Below are 19717 nucleotides of genomic sequence, written 5' to 3'. Positions count from 1 at the left end.
AACTGGATAAATAATTTTTTTCCCCTCAAAATTCTACACACCCCATAATGACAACTTGAAAAAAGTTTTGGGAGATTTTTGCTAAATCAACTAAAAATAAAAAACTAAGAAATCCCATGTACATAATCATAGCTGACTACCCTCCTGCATTCTGCAGGAGACTCCCTGAAATAACAGCAATCTCCCTCTCTCCCTCATTAGTCTAGCAATCTCTTTCATTTCACCTAGCCCACGTTACACTGTTACATTTTTGGGAGGGAAAAGGAATGAGGGACAGATACATTTACATTGAATCATCAGCACCATTTCCAGCACTTTACCAAGTATAGTATCTCTAACTGCTTTGGGGCTCATCTACATTTGGATATAAGTCAATATCTCCATATATGGAACTAGACACTCCTTTTGGGTGGAGCATGACACGTCTCCTCATTGGGGCGCTGTGCAAAACTCTGCTACCAACTATAATCTCCCTGAAACTAGTTTTCAAAAGTAGGCAAGTATGACATAAGTATTCCCAGCCTTTGCCATGAAGCTCAAAATTGAGCTTGGGTGTATGCTGTTTCCACTGATCACCCTTGAGATGTCCCTACAGCTTAATTGGGGTCTAGTGGTCAATTCAGTTGATATAGGGTCACACACCTCACAGTGCATGTCAGAGCACAAACCAAGCATGAAGTCAAAAGGTATCCTCTGTAGACCTCTGAGACTGGATTGTGTCGACGCACAAATCTGGGGAAGGTTTCAGCAAATATCTGCTGCTTTAAAGGTCCCAATGAGCACAGTGGCCTCCATCATCTATACATTGATAAAGTTCTGAACCACTAGAACTCTTCTTAGAGCTGTCTGGCCGTCCGTCTAAACTGAGCGATCAGGGAGATCAGATAGATTACCAAGAACCCAATGGTCACTCTGTCAAAGATACAGCATTCATCTGTGGAGAGAGGAGAACCTTCCAGAAGGACAAACATCAGGCACTGCTCATCACCAGGCCAATACCATCCCTACAGTGAAGCATGGTGGCAGCATCCTGCTGTGGAGATGTTTTTCGGCAATAGAAAATATGAGACTAGTCAGCATAGAGGGATATATGAATGCAGCAATGTACAGACACATCCTGGATGAAAACCTGCTCCAGAGTGCGCTTGACCTCAGACTGGGGCGACGGTTCATCTTTCAGCAGGACAGCGACCATAAGCACACAGCCAAGATATCAAAGGATTGTCTTCAGAAAAACTCTTTGAATGTTTTTGAATGGCTCAGCCAGATTCCAGACTTGAATTCAATTGAACACCTCTGGAGAGATCTGAAGATGGCTGTACACTGACGCTTCCCAATCAACCTGATGGAGCTTTACAGGTGCTGCAAAAAGGAATGGGTAAAACTGGCCAAAGATACTGTATGTGTGCCAAGGTTGTTGCATCATATTCAAAAAGACTTGAGGCATTAATTGCTGCCAAAGGTGCATCAAGAAAGTATTGAGCAAACTCTTTGAATGTTTTTGAATGGTTAAGCCAGATTCCAAACTTGAATTCAATTGAACACCTCTGGAGAGATCTGAAGATGGCTGTGCACTGACGCTTCCCAATCAACCTGATGGAGCTTTACAGGTGCTGCAAGAAGGAATGGGTAAAACTGGCCAAAGATACTTTATGTGTGCCAAGGTTGTTGCATCATATTCAAAAAGACTTGAGGCTTTAATTGCTGCCAAAGGTGCATCAAGAAAGTATTGAGCAAAGGCTGTGAATATTTATGTACATGTGTTTTCTTAGTTTTTTTATTTTTAATAAATTAGCAAAAATATCCCAAAACCTTTTTGCAACATTTTTGTATTGTGTGTAGAATTTTGAGAGGAAAAAAAATGAATTTATTCCATTTTGTAATAAAGGCTTTAACCTAACAAAATGAGGAAAAAGCGAAGTGTTGTAAATACTTTCCAGATGCACTGTAGAAGTGGTTTCTAACCCCTTTCACACTGCAGCTATAACCCGGTATATTGCCGATTTTTAAGCGTTTTAAAACTGTTCTAGCTCCAGTGTGAAAGCTCCACTCTGAATTTACCGGTTACAGAATACCGGTATTTCAAAATGGGTTAAAAGAAGTTTCCTACCCATTTAAAAGCCAATCCATTTGCAGTGTGAAAGCCTCAGACCCAGTATTTGGAACACATGACTGAAGCCAAGGAAGGTGATAGGCTGTCTCATTGCCTGTCCTTGCAGAGGATGGGAAACAGGGGGTCCTTGCACCGGACAGTTCCCATGCTCCGCAGGGACCCAGCTGCTATCTGCCCATCTGGCGCAGGGACCTCCTGCCCCCCACTTTGCCCAGACCCTGCAGCACTCCTGCTCCCCATCTTTAGACTGTATGGACCCTGCTGCACTTCTGCTCCCCATCTTTAGACCGCAGGTCCAGCCAGCCAACTCCCGGAACTGGTAAGCGCCCGGAGCCGGCTCCTGTGGAGTTTGGAAAATGGTTTAGAAAATGCAATGTGAAAGGGGTTTAACTGGCTTTAGACGCGTTTCAAGAAACATTTACAATATGGGTTGAAAGCAGGTTTTCAATGTGAAAGCAGCACGAGTGGGCCCATTAATGCCCCGCATGCTGGGCCTTGTGCTTCTCCAAGCTTGCTTGGCCCTGTAGTTCTACTACAGAACCCAATATCTATTTTTAACCATTTTTTTTTATTTTGAACACCATTAGCTGACCACTGATGGCCCAGGGGTGGCAGGGACAGCTCCAGGCTTCCCCTTGAGGAGTTGGACACCTTTATTTAGGGGGACCCTACTCCAACAGGGACCTGGCATGATGCTCATGCTTTGGCCTGGGGACCTTATGTAAAAAGTGTCCTCCGGCTATGGCATGACACTGCTGACTGTGCGGATTTCCAAAATAAGGGGGACCCCTACTTTTGTACCCCATAGTTTGGGAATCAGGACCAGACCATGGGCCAAAATACAGGGGGTCCCCATTTGCTTTTCCCAGTGTATTTCTGCAAACAAGACAAGCTCGATAAGATAGTGACTGGTTATGCTTATGTGGGGGATCCCATGCTGGTTTTTTTTTTATTATTTTTCTATTTTTTACAAAAAGAAGCATTGCACGTTTCTGACAAACTCGGCAGCCAAATACAAATCACTTCACCATCAGAAAATACGTTTTTGGAGAATACAGCAGCTTTGTAAATTAGCTTTATTCTCCGTTTTAATTTTCAGCCGTGCTGGTTCATATACACAGTCATTTCAGCTGTACTGATTCATATACACAGTCATATATACATAGTAATTTCAGTAGTACTGGTTCATATACAAGAACGGCTGAAAATGGCCTTATTAGTAAGTTTACCCTAAAGTGCTTTAATCAATTTGTCTGAATTACTATTGTCTGCTTTTCCAGCATTTTGGAGCAAATGGTTGTCCTTGGTTGCCAGATTTTTGTTCCCGCCAGACAGATTGGACAGATAAAGCTTTAGGTGTGTAAAATGTTTAGGCACTCCTGCATTTTCCCTGCCACTCCCAGAATTGTTTTTTTTTTGCAAATCCCATGAAACGGGAGGATACCACCCACAAACTGCTTGCCAATAGAAAAAGTAGCAGGCTTTCTTGCTGCCCAGCATCACCCACGCACACTGCGGCCCATACTCATGCGCAGTTCATCGATAATTGTCCGCTGTGAGATCAGGTCTGAAATCGGGCCTCAAGTTAACTACAATTTAACTCTAGAATATAGAGTGATCAATATCGGAGACAGACATGACGGGGCACAAGAGTTTTTAGCATTATTTCAAGGAATCCCTAGTCCAAAAGTTTCTTATTGAGAGATTAAAAAATCAATACAGACACTTAAGTAAAATGTGCTTACCAGTCACCCTAAAGTCACCCATATTTTATGGCTGGCAGCCACCAGCACGGGTTTTGGTTGTCACTTTGACAATAAATAATTTGTTTTAGTCCTGGACCACAAACCCAAGGCAAGTTTCTCAAGACACCCCAGAGTGCCTAGGCACACAGTTTGGCAACCAATGTTTTATGGGATTATAAAATGAGCAATACCGTATCCATAATTGTGGTTGGAGCAGCTGCCTGTTATTTTGGTTCATAAAGAGTTACATTTTGGCACCATACATATTGTTAGTTAATGGATGACTTCAAAAGAATTGATTAAAAGTTGCATAATCACTGACATCCGTCTCTTAGAGTGAAGGCAGAGAAACACAGAACATCATGTTGAAACATAATAATTTTAAATCCTAAGAACACAACCAGTTGGCAGTGGCATAACTACATAAATTGCACCCCCCCCCCCCCCCCCAAGAAAAAAAAAGTTACCCCCCCTGTCTTACCCCCGTTGCCTTTGCAAACGGTACACCCAGATCTCTGCGGTCCCAGGTTGATTTTGCCATGTAATTGATTGCTGCTTTAAAAAAAAAGGGGAAAACTCTCCCAAAATCTCTCACTTTCTGAAACTCTCACCCGATTACATTTGGCCCATGATTGTACACTAATTTATACCCACCCTAGTTGTAGCTTCTTCCACCTCTGCCCCCCACCATCCACCTATGCTCCACTGGGAGAGGGGGGCCCTGACACTTTTGTCAGTCCCGGGCCCCACGGTTTCTGATGGCAGCCCTGCAGGAGGGACACAATTCTCTGAGGAAGTGGCTGGAACCACACAGCACGTTAGGTAATGAGTGAGTTCCCATCGGAACACATGGAAGATGCACCGGTTTTTAAAGTGAAGGAAAAGACCAATCTTTGATATGCTCGTTGATCTTACTCCAATGTGAGTGTGTTGTGTAAATTAAATATATATTTTTTTTTTCCAAACAATATATTTGCACTATGGTCCTTCCTGTTTTCATTTTATTTTAGTACACCAGGACCTATTACATGAAATAACTGTTCAATATTGTGTAAGTTAAATGGTCTGTGAATTTCGCCAGGGTGCACTTTTTTCTTTGTTTTATTCTAGGTATGCTTTGCAGCATGTATGTTTTGAAATGCTGATCTTGTAAATGTATGGAATAAAAACATGTAAGATGTGAGAGAGGAATATTTTTTTTTTTTTTAGAATAAATCAGGACCTAAAATATAGTGTAATGGATTCCTTGAGGAGGAATAGGTATTGTTTATAGCCCCATAAAGAGGCATGCTGGTGATGTGGACATGTAAAGAGGCCACTATTTGCACATTTTTCCAGGGCTACTTTAAATTCCCAATCCACCCGTGATTGTAGTTTCTGTTTGATAAACCTATTCTGGTCCAGTGACTCCAGAGAATTTTATGTTATCAGTAAACAGTGAATTTAATGTGTATCTAATAATTGATAGAACATCTGTTGGATACTTCATGTATGAGGCGTACACCCATTCTCACTGCCACAAAAACCCGGGTATTTGCCAGGGCAAGCAGTGATTTCCTGTATCCTGTCTCAGTGTGAAAGGATATTTGTGAAATTCGCGGGTGTTATGCCCTGGGAATTAGACACAGGTTTTTTTGCAGGATTTTTCCTGTGTAATACACGGGTGTATGGCAGCACAGACCCGGGTTTTTCTCACAAAATGCAAAAAAGCAAGTTCATTGGGGGATGTAATCATGTGATATGTGACAGACAACCAATAAAAGCTGGTTTTTAAACAGCCAATAACAGCAATTTGTACAAATTTCCCAACACCCAATTAAATTCCACACACTTGTTGGAAGGCAGACCATGGAAAGCAGTGTGAAAGGGGCAGACACGGGAAATTCCCGGGTCTGAGGTGCAGTATGAAGGGGGTCTGTTGAGCTGAGAAGCTCTGTGCCCCACCAAAAATCCGGCAAGAGAAATCCGGGATTTTGCAGCAGCGGCAATGAGAACACAGCATTATATGGAACAGCGCTTCCTCTCATCGAAAAGGATTGTATTTCCCCTGAAGACTATAGGTGGAACTCCCATAGCTTCTGGTCCTCCACCATAGTGACAATGCCCCTGAAAGTACAAATTCATGGTAAGCATTGAGAATTGCTCTGTGTGGCTCTGGTCAGCCCTCCATACTTTACCATTGATTAGGCATGCCATAGCTCTCACTGCACACTCATAACATTAGCTGGATTGATGAAATCTTCAGTTCTTCACTATCATACAGGATGCATTATTGCCTTTCATCACCTCCTCATTACATTACAATTCCCATCATTGGAGTCTCCTTGGATTGGATACATTTTCCCCCAGTCTATCACAGTTGCACTGAGGTTTTTAAAAAGGTAACGTGGATAGTTCACCGCCTCGCCAGGCATAGGACTACTTGATTATTACACAGCACAAATCCGCATTCAGAAAGTTTTACTCTTAGATTTGCCTAAAGTAATTTTTGGAAGACTTAAGAAAAAAAAAAAAAAAAAAAATTGTATCAATTAACCATAGGCACAAATATATCTAAACCAAAAACTATGAATACCCACATGTTGTTTGTCATACAGTTATTTTTAAGTACATTCATCAACATCTACATGTATCTATAAAGCATTACCATAGCCAGGGCCACCAAGAGAAATCATGGGCCCCGGTAAAACAATTTCCCAGGGCCCCCACGGACAGAGCTCCCTGCACACTCTGCAGGCGCTGCCTCCCCAAGCAGTTGCGTGGTCTGCAGACCTGCTTTTATGCTGATGCTACCAAATCATATACAGGGACAGTGCGCACCAAAAAAATTTACTCCGTAATTCCTATTACACGTCACACACCCATTACATATTATACTGCATGCCTTAATGCCCATTACACATTATGCCACACACCATAATGCTCATTACATATTATGCAACACACTGTAATACCTATTACATATACCACACATTTTATGCCACATACAGTAAGTTCCGCTTACCTAAATGCTCATTGCTATGGGTTTCATGCTTGATGCCAGGGGTTAACATGCTTGTTGCCATTAGTTTACATGCTCTGCCAGGGGTTAACATGCTTGTTGCCATGAGTTTACATGCCCTGCTAGGGATTAACATTCTCTGCCAGGGGTTAACATGCCCATTGCCATGGGGTTAACCTGCTCTGCCAGGGGTTAACATGCTTGTTGCCATGGGGTTACAGTACATGCTCTGTCATTGGTTACATGCAGACTTCCAGAGTTTGATCTCAGCCCCAGCAGCATGCAGGGAGGCAGCAGGCACAGAGCACCAGCCACCAAATAATAAAAAAAAACTGTGTGTGTCCAGACCCGGGCCACCTTGACAGGCAAACTGGGCAAACTGTAACTACTCCCTCCACCCCCCCCCCCCCCCCCTCAGCGGCCCTGACCACGGCAGCCAAGGAATACTCAGCTGTTCTTGCAATACTGTGTTGACGTTATTCATATGGTTTACCATTACTATAAATGGTAGCTCCTCTTAACTATCATGCAATGTATAGTTAACTAAAAATAAAAAAATATAATGCTATGGATACCAAAATAAAGTGATAAGAAAAGAGAGAGGGCCAGATGTACTAAGCTTGAATGTGATAAAAATGGAGAGTGATAAACCACCAGCAAATCAGCTCCTACCTGCCATGTCACAGGCTGTCTTTGAAAAATGACAGGTAGGAGCTGATTGGCTGAGAGTTTATCACTCTTCATTTTATCACTTTTCATAGCTTAGTTCATCTCGCGCATAGTGAGAGAGATATCCATGCAGGATGGGATTAAATCTACAGTAGTATAATAAAGAAGCCAATTCACCGCCGGAGTACAGACTTAAGGTCCCATACATACCTCTCAACTTTCAGACACCGGCAGGAAGGATATATGTGCGTGTGGAAGGTGCGTGCCTGAAATTGCACACTGTACCACACACCGTGATGCCCATTACACATTATGCCCCACAATGATGCCCATTACATATTTTACCACACTCAAGAAAAAAGAAAGAGACCTACTGGTGCACTCTTTATAACTATGTTTTCTGGACTCCAATAAAAAAAAAAAATCATTAAAAATGAACCTTGATTATAATTACCATAAAATTCCCATTAATATTTTACCACACACCATAATGATATCACATATTATGCCACATACTCATTACTAGAGGTTTCTTCCATAATGCTCTAAGCCAGGGGCTTCATGCTCCATGCTATGAGCTATTACATGCTCATTGCCACGGAGGAGTAAGAAGCTCATTGCCACAGGGGAGTTAAATGCTCATTCCCATGGTGGAGTTAAATGCTCGTTGCAACAGGGTAGTGAAATGCTAATTACAAAGGGGAGTTTGCAATTAGCCCGTTTTTTGGAGATGTTCCCGCATCCCACCTGGGGCCGGCAGTTTCCCCCAGCACCCTATCACTATCTCTGCAGCCACATAGGCTGCAGAATAAAGGCTGTGCCTGAGGGTCTGGGAACATAGCCAGCAGCTCAGAGCAGCTAGCCATCCCCCACAACGGCAAAAATGGGGCATGGCCTCGCATAAATAGGCCACGCCCTGTGTCACTACGCAACTTGGTATGTGTGCAGGGTGTAAACAATATACATACAGATAGTGGTATATGCTCAAATTAGTTCAGTAATACCATTCAGGTGCATGCAAGGGAGGGGTTAATACTGAGTAAGTAACAAGACACTGGTTCCCCCAGCACACTGAGTGGTATTAGTAACCAATCTTGAACACTACATGATAATAGAATTCAGAGATATTGGTTACATATACCTGCGCAGGTGTATGATATGCCCCCAAGCCGCGTCAAGGCTTCTCTGTATAATGGGGGTCCCTAGCGCTATATCTAGGTGCAGGGTGCGGTACCCCAAAAACTATCATAAGCTAGGAAGCCCAGTGTGGCACGCCAGTGAGATAATATAGTGTTAATAAAAATTAGTGATAGGAAGCCGAAGCTATAAAAAGATAGAGAGATAGAGAGAGAAAATAAAAAATGAAATACAGAGAAGCCTTGACGTGGCTTGGGGGCATAGCATACACCTGCGCAGGTATATGTAACCAATATCTCTGAATTCTATTATCATGTAGTGTTCAAGATTGGTTATAAAATACCATTCAGTGTGCTGGGGGAACCAATGTCTTGCTTTACTTAGGGTGTAAACAATGTAAACGTTTACAAACATTTTGTTACATGCAACAGTTGCAATGTGATTTATTTAATTCAATGTGCATGTAAAAAGCAATATGTCGGCAGAATGAGCCGGCAGTTCAAGAGAAGGATGAGAGAGCATTTGAATAATATAAGGAAGGGTGAGAGACCCATGGTATATCTGCTAACATCAAAACTGAACATCAATGTTCAATAAATAGTATAACCAGTTTTAAAATCATAGATTCCATCAAAGGAAATTGGAGGAAAAAGGATAAAATAGGAGATCTAGCATGGCCAGAAATGCGATGGATCTATAAATTGGACACATTATACCCCACACGGTTAAATGGGGAGTTTGAAGTGAAATGGATTTTATAAATGGTTTTATGAGTATCTTAAATATATAATTATGAATGCTCTCGATGTCCTTATAATCTTATTACATGCTTGGATATTTGTGTCAGTCTTTTTTATTAGAAGTAAATGCAATAGTGGAATTTTTTTTATGTGGGACTACAACTTTAAGAAAACACAGTAATGTGTACACGTTGTACCCAGGAAGGAGCTGACCTGATCTTTTTGAGATGTATAAATAATGCTATGAAATACTCATGTACTATTGGAAAATACTCATTCTACCATAATACATTTTTATTTTTACAGTACCACAAAATGATGCAGCTCAAGGCAGTCAGATTGACCTCATACTAGTGTATACCAGGTTGATGAAGGAGGTGTACCTATGAAAGAGGGGTAGCGAAGTCCTTACTTATGAGCACTTACCTATATTGAGACAGAGCAATTACAAAGACAATAGTGGGGCACAGCGTGAAGATTGGACTTAGGACCAGATGTATCAAGCTTCAAAAGTGATAAAGTGGAGAGGGAGAAACTGCCAGCCAATGAGCTCCTATCTGTCATGTTACAGGCTCGGTTTGAAAAATGACAGGTAGGAGCTGTAGGGTAGGGCTGGTTGCTTTTTACTCTCCACTTTATCACTTATGAAGCTTGATACATCTGACCCATAGTGAGAAGCTGCACTTAAATTACAGGCAGTGAGCTGCTGCTCTATCTGTAGCACAAATTATAACTGAGCTCCAGTCAATATGTGCTAATGTGTGGTCTGTAGTTTCACCAATGAACTCAGTGCAGAGACTACATCTGCTTATTTGTACATACAGTAATGCGTCTTCTATACTAAGGGTTTTAGGGCGAGATGTATCAAACGGAAAATGCGGTAAAACCCAGGTTCTACCGCATTTTCCAATGTATCAAAAATGATACCGCATTGAAGGGTATCGCCACCTTTTTCACCGACGCAAGCCCGCCGCCTCGCCGACCCCCCCCTCTTGCTTACCTTCCTGAAGGGTCCTCCTGGACCCCGGAAGGTAAACCCCACCTCCCCCTAGTGAAGCAGCTGGACATCCTTCTGGCTGCAGGGGGGAGGAGGACGCGCCGGGGAGAGCCAGGCAGCAGGGAGGTGACGGAGACCCCCCGCACACCAGAGTACAGGTATCGCAGGGGGACTCCGTCACCGCACCGCGATGCCAGCCGCATATGTTAGTACATATGCGCTGGCATCGCGGCGGCAGGGGGCGCGAAGGGCGGCGATGTATTTTAATACATCTCGCCCTTAGTAGGCATAAGTGTTACTTTTGGTATATTACAACAGACCCATTCCACGTTGCTGCTTATGCCTTTTTGGAAATGCTGTCCCAGTGGTTCTCATGTGACCCCAGATCTTATATTATCAAAAATAGCTGCCACCAAGAAAGGTGGTTAGAGTCTATGGGACAATTTAAAAGACTCCGGGGGAACTGTACTGAAGATTCTGTATTTACAGAACAAGCAGAGGAAATGAAGAGCCAATTTATCAAACGTGGCTACAAAGAAACAGATATTGATCTATCCCTTAACAAAATTAGGACTTTGGATAAAAATACCTTGATCCACAATCAAAAGACTGTGGATAAAGAAAAAAAAACACACAAGTAAGGTTCAAGTGTTTGTTTGTGACGGACTTTTCTTCCTACAATTATCAAATTTAAATGATCTTAAGAAAACATTGGGGGTTATTAAAGCAGGACCCCCTAATTGGTCCAGAAATCCCCAATAATCCAAATTGTATCTTTAGAAAGACACCAAGCTTAAGAACTAAGTTTGTGAAAAGCCTTTTTCCCACATCCCCCAAAAAGCTATCAGTCACATCTATAGGCTTTTACAGATGTGGGGCATGCACGGGTTGCATACCCAATAACTTTGGAATGAAGGCGATCGAGGTCGAAATCACTGGGAAGAAGTGCAATATCAAGGATTTTCTGACTTGCCATGCGTCTAACGTAATTTTTGCAGTTGAGTAAAAAATTCTATATTGGCCGTACCAGTAGGCCATTAAAAATTAGAATATTGGAGCATCTCCGTAAAATAAAAAAGGTTGGAAACCCGTTGCACTTTAAACAAACTCACAATCATGATATTAAAGAAATAAGGAATTTTTATGCTTTGCGCAAAACGGATTAGAAATGACCAGGATATTGGACTCTAGCACTTTACATCCGATTGGTATTAACAAAGATTTTGAAATTAAATGGTTTTTACAGTTTTACCATTTTAATCTTTTTTTTTTTTTTTACTGTATTATTCCACTTACATTGTAGCATCTTATTGTTTTTATTGGATTAAACTTTGTTTTTAATTACAAATTCTCATGTTTTTGAGGCTAAAACAACTATGGACTATGCTAACAGTATAGAAGTCTTAGTTTATGGGCTCAACAACATGGTCGCGAATACGAAGAGACTTTCCCATGCTAGAAATATAGAATTTGACATCAGATAAGAAACACTTGGCCCATAGAAGGTAAATCTCGGTCCCGGCTCCTGTTCAATACAGATGACAAGCGCCGGGATCAGAACTTGAGCAGTACCGACATAGGTACTGCGCATGCGCAGACCTTGGATTTTATGGGCTACCGCTCAGCAGCCTATAGAGAAGCATCCTAGAGGGAGGGAACACCTGTCAATGGGACTGCCTTAGTGACTGGCAGGTCAGACTTCCAATAGGATGTCACTGTCAGTCACAGTGAAGCCAGTGCAGTCTCACAGACTGCACTGGCTACAATACAGTGGCGGATTTTGACTGGGGGTAACCATAGTCTCTTTCTGCTACGGCTATTTTCTAGGGCGGCCAACCAATTCGATGCAATGAGCCAAAAAATATGTTATGGTAAGACAACGAGCCAATACCATGCACAAAATGGGTGTGACCTAGCTAGAACAGGGCCACACCCCATTTTTTAAATGCGTTGTAGCTTAGCTGGCACAAGGTCATACCCCATTTTTGTATTCGCGCCTTTGGCATGACATTTGCAGAAGCATGACCTTGTATCAAACCTGTGTCTAGGTAGGCTGGGGGTGAAATAAGAACATTGAAAATGCACAATTTACTGAATCTTCCCAATATAAAAAAAAAAAAAAAAACTTTATTACCATTTCACTTTGCTGTAATTTTGTTTATTAGTGGTACATTTGACAATCCTTGTTTTCAATGTTTTTCAAAAAAATTCTGGCTTGTATGGGAAGCTACACGCAGTAATTCTCTCACATGTGTGTCTGTAAGAACAGATAGATGTTTTCATTTCATTTACTTCAGTATTGAAAAGAAAACAACTCACAGAGGTAGACAGCCCTACACCCGCTCTGCTATGCAGCTGCAGACCTGCTCTGTCTGGCCATCACACCTGCTCTGCCATCTGGTCATTGCACCCTCTGTGCTGTCCAGCCTCTCATCCCCTCGCGGTCTCTGTTACCACTCCCTAACGCTGGGTACAGCATGCTCCTCCCTCAACATGACTTCAATGGCATTCACGTCGAGCACACAGCAGAGTACTCAGAAGAGGCATGCGGCAGTGCTGCGGGTGCGGGAGGCGGCACACAGCTGAGTAGCATGCAGTCAGCCGAGGCATGCAGCAGTGCAGCAGGTGCGGGAACCACATCTCATTAACCACATGAGGCTAGGGTGCTAGGGTGTCACATTTTGATCACTGGGAGCAGTTTAAGTCTTGCATGTGTTGTGTTATCTACCTATTGATTTTGCAGGCCACTTTTCTTTTAATATGTAACATCATCAGTTTGATGTATTATTCTGTGCTGTGCCCATATTTTATTAAACACCCTGCAATGATGTTTTCTCATTCCCTGCCCTTTTTTCACTTACAGTATATGATTTATTCTGTAAAATTGGATGGTGTGACATTTTTTATGTGAATGTAATATAAGCCACCAACTACTGTACACAGGTAATCTAGGAACTTCATCCGCTCTCATTTCTAGCAGACTATTTCCCATAGAGCTCACTGGTACACAGGTGTCCTGGGTAATATGTTCTACAGTATTGATTTACATTAAAGACTGTAAATACAAATAGAACAGAAGAAATTAGATCAGGAAAAAGGAATCTCTGATCAAGAAAAAAGGAAATACCTGAAAGCAAAACTAACCTAGCTGATATTGGAACAGGTGGCAATAGATAAAACAAGCAGGGTCAAACAACAAGCCCACTTCAAACTAATACAGAGCACAACGTCTAATGACCTAACACTGTGAGAGACAATGAGTTCATGGTGCAGATGGCTTAAATCTTAATCTACCACAAGTTCTCTCCCAGCCTCTGTTCATAACTCTGCCAGTTAAGGACACTGGCTTTAATGTGCCATCTCTAACCTCTTATACATTTGTAATTAAATCCATTACTTGCTGACTTTTTTCACAGTCCTGCCCCTAAAATGTTTTGCTGTGGTATAATACTGGTAGGGGCAGGACCACTTTATTTGCAAAGTGCAAAGGTATGGGACACTTGACCTAATTTCCAGGGGCTAGGAAACTTTCCTCAAACTCTCAAGTCTTCCAGAAATTGCAGGAGAATATAATACGATTTGATGTTTTTTTATTTATTTCTTCTAAGCTCTATTTAGTCTAAAGTTGGCAAGATTTGTTGTCTGAGAGACAAAGACTAATACAAAGGGGTGAAAATTGTCTCCTTCTCTGGGGATTTGAGAAAACGGATTCTAAAATGTGGCTGCCTGTATAATAGAGCTGTCCAGTTCAAATCTGGATAGCTGGTATTCCTAGGCCAAACAGCTTGCACTCACATGTATTATTATACATACTTGCCTACCTGGCCCTCTCCTTCAGGGAGAAAATGCTCTGTTCCTGGACTTCCCTGGTAATGTATGATTGTCATCACCTGGGGTGAGCCATTTAATTGAGAAGAAAGGTGTTGGCAATCATAAATTACCAGGGAAGTCCAGGAACAGAGCATTTTCTCCCTCATTGAGATGGTCAGGTAGGCAAGTATGCCTGTATAACAAATGTGTGACTACAGTGGCAAACATCCCACGTTCTGCCATAGTCTGAGCTTTTTATCAAGAACATTGCAGAGCCTACTAAACATACCATGGCCACAGGAATCACCAATCCCAGAAAGAAATAAGTAGACAGAGGCAGATATTGTAAAAATGGTTAAAGGTTAAACATCTAAGCCTGTGGAATTTAGAACCACCTGACTGAATTATTTATACTTCAGTGGAACTATGGATGAGTGCAAAATTGACTAAACTTCTGTCATGAGACTTCTAAAAAGAAATAACAATCAAAATAATATGCTGCGAAAGGAGCATAATCACATGTTTCAAACACTATCTCCAAAGATTATATAAAAGAAAGTAAATTAAAAGAAAGATGAGAAAGAAGAAAACGACATCTTCGCTGGGTTCATTTTAGAACGACCAGATAGAATTGAATGGTTTTGTAGTTTCACAAATACAAGTACGTTTTGCAGATGTGCCTTGTGTGTTTTAGCACTGCCCATGGGGCCTGATTCAGACCTAATTGCTGATTGCCCAGCGATCAGGTAAATGCCACCTGGACGAACGCACTCCCCCCGTCCATGTACACAGCTGCAAATGCATTTGAAGCCGGGCACATGATGGGAAAACCATTCACAATCCATCACCATCTAATGGATTACCCCTCTGTTCGCATCGCTGAGTAAGCCAGGACGCACTCTGTGCTGCGCTGGCCATGGGGAGAATGAGGCCGCTCATGAAACGCCTGTGTTTTCTGGGGAACTACCAGAAAATGCCCTCAAAGGGCTGCAGTGTGTAAATCGCTGGCTGACTTCTCACAGATGTCTCACACAGAATACCGAATTCACAGCTGTGCTATCGAGTCTGAATCAGGCCGATGCTCCAAAGCCAAGTGTACTCAATTGCATACACTGCTGACTCTCATTGACACTTACTGCACCAAGGCAATGGAAGACCGACTTTCACCCAAACATTTAACCAGCAAAATCATTTAAATAGCAAACCTGCAACTGATTTTGCATACTGGGAGCCACCCAGCAAGAGGGCAAGGCCACCCAGCATGAAAAGTCCTGCCCTGTGATTGCAATATAACTGCGATCGCATTGCAGAAACAGCTGCTGTTGGAGGAATTAGGGTTACCCACTGCCTTCGCAGCCCAGCCCCCTGGCTTTGGCCATACCTGCCAACTGTCCCGCTTACCGCTGGAACGTCCCTGTATTTGGGGATGTTCCCGCATCCCGCCCAGGCCGCCATTGTCCTGCGATGGGGTGGGGGGGACCAGTTGGGAGTCCCCCTCTACATGAAGAAAATATATGCTGTGCATGGGTCCCGATTCAGGGGTAGCGAAAGTTGGGAGGTATGCTGTGGCACTATGCTTCGAGCAGTAGCAGCAGACGTGTGTGAATGTAATTTCTGCAGGCTATACTGATTTAGCCTCCATGTGTAGTTATGGAAACTTGCAGTTACACCCATTTTATATCCTGCACCAAGGTCACACTAGTGCAAGAGTTCACAGATAATGATGATGGCTATGAAACTAAGCACGCCGCAGATATATTGGGCCACTGGAGAGAGTGACAGGCAGGGAGTTTGGTAAACCTGTCAAATCAGAACAGAGGTAATGCAGATGAGCTCAGGGAGGACAGAAACCTCCTGTGGGGCATAAGGGCAAAATTCAGTATGCATATGCAGCAAACCGCCCGATGGCAGGTAAATGATCTGATGCTGCGTCCTAGGTTACAGGTGGGAACACTACTGCAGGAGGCATCGGTTTGTAACAGCAACTCCCCACAATCTGAATTAGGCCCAATTCATATCAACATCCATGTTGTGTTTCAAGGTCTATACTGCACATTTAGTAAAATATGATTAACACGGTTTTCAAAGTGATCACATAAACAATCTGTTATTAAACGTGTGCTTTAGATCCTGAATCGCAACATTGATATTGATAGAACTAACCCCTTAGCCAAAGGTTGGTCTGCTAATAAGGTATCACCACATATGACCTAATAATTAGCCTATGGCTGTGAAAGGGGTATGTTTAAGCTGCCATTTTGGAGTGGATAGTAGGATTCCCCTAGTGGGGAGTTCTCTTTCTGACAAGAATCTTTCTGCCTGCCTGCCTGCCCTAGTGGGTTTATGTTAGCTTTGATGTTGACTATTGGTGGCAGGAAAGAACAGTAGAGGTCCCTCTCTCCATCGATACATGGGTTAGCCTGATTCTACCCTACATATGGGAATCTTGTCCTACAGATGGGAATCTTGTCCTGGTATCCCACTCTCATCCACTCTGGGATGAGAGTGGGATACATTAAGTTTATGGTAATGGGTTGACAATTGGCTTACCATCTAGGCCCAAGTGGAGTAGGTGAGATTGCATAGTGGGACCACTCTTTCTTAGCCACAATATTCTGGGTGAGATTTAATAGGATGAGAGATTCAGAAAGTGAGAGATTTGGTAAGAAATCTCCAGTTTTTTTAAAGCGGCAATCATGTACACTGCAAAATCAAACTGGTTTTGCAGTGTAAATGATTGCCGCTTTAAAAAAACTGGAGATTTCTTACCAAATCTCTCACTTTCTGAATCTCTCATCCTATTAAATCTCACCCTTTGTATCTGTCCTTGCCTTGATCTTATTTATATAATGATAAATAAACTGCCCTCCTTTTCCACCACAATATGTCTCTGTGTCGTTATTTTATACGTTTAAGCTTATTGTAATGTTCTTAACACACAGGAGTAGTCTAGCATTGCATCAGACGATAGGGCGTTTAGTGCTTCCTGTGGCCGTGTATTGTAATAAATAGTATGTATTAAATGTATGTATTTATTTTAATTGCAGTAAAGAGTGATCATGCATAAAACTTAGAAAGTGTTTTTGTTATTTGCATGATTATAATTACAAAATAATGGCACCCCAGAAAACTAACCCAAAAATATGCTATTTTTTCTCCCAAGATATTATTGGTAGTGATGGGCTGGAAAATCCGGAGCTAGGCTTCCATGCAGCTACTTGTTCCTCCTCACTTTCAGGAGATTCCTTATTTCGGACAATTGTTCTAAGCTGTGTCATTGTGGAGCACAGCAGTGGTTGTCAGGTCCCAAAACAGTTAAGGTTCTTAAGGTCACCTAGCAGATGCACAGGTGCATTCATTACTCACTGGCACATTTTAAAAAGATCCACACACAGGGTTAAATATTTCATTTATGATTCTGTGAGGAGACCTGGAAAACAGAAACTGTGTAGGGTCCTGAGGACTTAGTTGGAGTACCTATGCATTATAGCACAATTTTACTAGAAGATCACAATCAGAGTTACACATATGCCCATTTTCGGAGTACAAATATGCCCATCATCCAGAACCTGTAGGTCACTCTTCCATTTACACTGGTTACACATAACTGGGCTTTACTGGGACATTCATGTTAGGCAGACTATAGTAAGGTTGTGTTGACACAAGTGCCGACAATGCAGACTTGGATGGAAACATAAAAGGTGCATGTTTTCAGATGAATGTTTTCCACTAAGTACAATCTGATGCTAATGAACACTGGTGATTATGGCAACTATGAAGCATACGATTGGGGAAAAAAATATTGATTTAATTTCTTGTGCACAAAAGCATCAGGCCAATTGTGTAACAATAAATAAAAGATCTATCCTGCAGATTTCATAGAACTTCAAAAGAGGTAGGTTGAGTTAAGAGGTCTGTCCCTGCACAAGCTTTTCACTTATAAGCCCATGAATAGCATTTCATTCTGATAGCACCACCCAAGGACAAAAATCAAGTTTAGTAATTAAGTTGCAAATCTACTCTACAAATTCCGGGGTTAACTAACACACACACACACACACACACACACACACACAATATGTGTTTTCTTATTTTCTGCCTGGACCCTATTGCAGGCATAATTAACATTTTACTGTTCTTTTAAAGAATTTTACCCTAACAACAAAAAGTCAGTGCCTGAATTATGCAAAATTTATATTAGTGGACTAATTTATTTCATATGTTGGAGGTCAATCATTATAAAACAGCTCATTAAAAATGCCCTTTAATTCTAAAAAAGGGACTACAGTATGGAATTGTTATCAATGACAAATTCTATTTAAAAAAGTGGGAATAATAAACATCACAAATTGTTTACATTCATGAAAAATAAGCAAAATTTCAATATTTGAATAAAATAAAGACTTCAGTAAAAGCTGCAGAATCCATTGAACTTAACCCTTTCAGGTCTAGTCAGGCTCAACAGCCCTAGCGCTAGTAGCAGATCCAATGGTCAGTCACTTTAAAATAAGAATATTAACATCGTTCAACATTCAATGTAGACCATTTTTTAATTAAAAACAAAATGACAATTAATTTAAACCAGACTGAATTGCAAAAAGGGTTAAGTTTATATTATGTTGCCCCCAATGCAATACGTATATATATATATATTTATATAACAAGCTTATCATTTAAACTGAATTAAATAAAAGGACAATTAATTCCCATGTCAGGATCTTATTTTCCATACACACAGAAAGAAATTCCCATACTGTGCATTTGCTTGATAGAAAAGGAGAGCAGTATCTTATATCAAAGCAATAACACTACAAATATTTTTAGTGTTGCCTGCCCAGGACATGGAAAACATTTCCCAGTGCCAGTTTGCAGGGCACTGGCATTAAACTACATACATTGGAGTTAGGGTTAACAATAATTTGAATGGCTGCTGATATCTGACCAAGCACAAGCAATTCCTTTTCACACTGATAAGAATCACACAGCATGCCTGTGCAACACAAGAGCAATTCACAATTTGCACTTAGTTAAATACAGCAGGTCTGAATAGCAGAAACCAGCAGACACTATTTGTACTCACTGGATTTTTGTTGAGCAGAATTCCATCATAGCTTCCTCTGCGTGCCTTGTTCCTAGGGTGTGGAATAGACATAGCAGTATGATCAAGAGGGTAGAGAGCTTGCTTTACACATGCATGCCTATGCAGAAACTGAATAGCTCTAACATTTGACTAACCATAGCACACCAACAAAGGCGGAGCTATGCATTGGACTGACGGTCAGTGCAGTTAGACAGCTGAAGGATGAGTGATGAAATAAATGTTTGCTAAGATCCTTCTTGCTATAGTACCACTGATAGTTTTTAAAGTTGTTTCAAACAATACATTGGGGGTTAGTCAAGTACAGGATGCATTAGGCACATATGTGTTGTAAGCTTTTCAGGTGTGATCTCATTCACCTATCCTTTTTGCCCCATGGTAAAACAGGAATGGTCCAATTTGAGTTT

At 41.7% G+C, this 19717-nt stretch overlaps 1 protein-coding gene across 3 annotated transcripts in view; it reads right to left on the bottom strand.

The window, feature by feature from the left end:
* The window catches only part of TAGAP (T cell activation RhoGTPase activating protein), a 111861-nt gene extending 92426 nt beyond the window's left edge, over nt 1–19435 (bottom strand). For all 3 annotated transcript variants that reach the window (XM_083176566.1, XM_083176567.1, XM_083176569.1), the window contains exon 1: nt 19293–19435. In XM_083176566.1, the coding sequence (XP_083032692.1) occupies nt 19293–19364 (72 nt within the window). In that variant the 5' untranslated portion in view covers nt 19365–19435. The remainder of the gene's footprint in view (nt 1–19292) is intronic.
* Nucleotides 19436–19717: the final 282 nt, after the last annotated feature.

Source organism: Crinia signifera, chromosome 3 (genome assembly GCF_055691185.1).
Source record: "Crinia signifera chromosome 3, ASM5569118v1, whole genome shotgun sequence".
NCBI classification, from domain to species: domain Eukaryota; kingdom Metazoa; phylum Chordata; class Amphibia; order Anura; family Myobatrachidae; genus Crinia; species Crinia signifera.
Note: the sequence above shows the minus strand (reverse complement) of the source record. Positions and strands in the feature narration are given on the sequence as shown.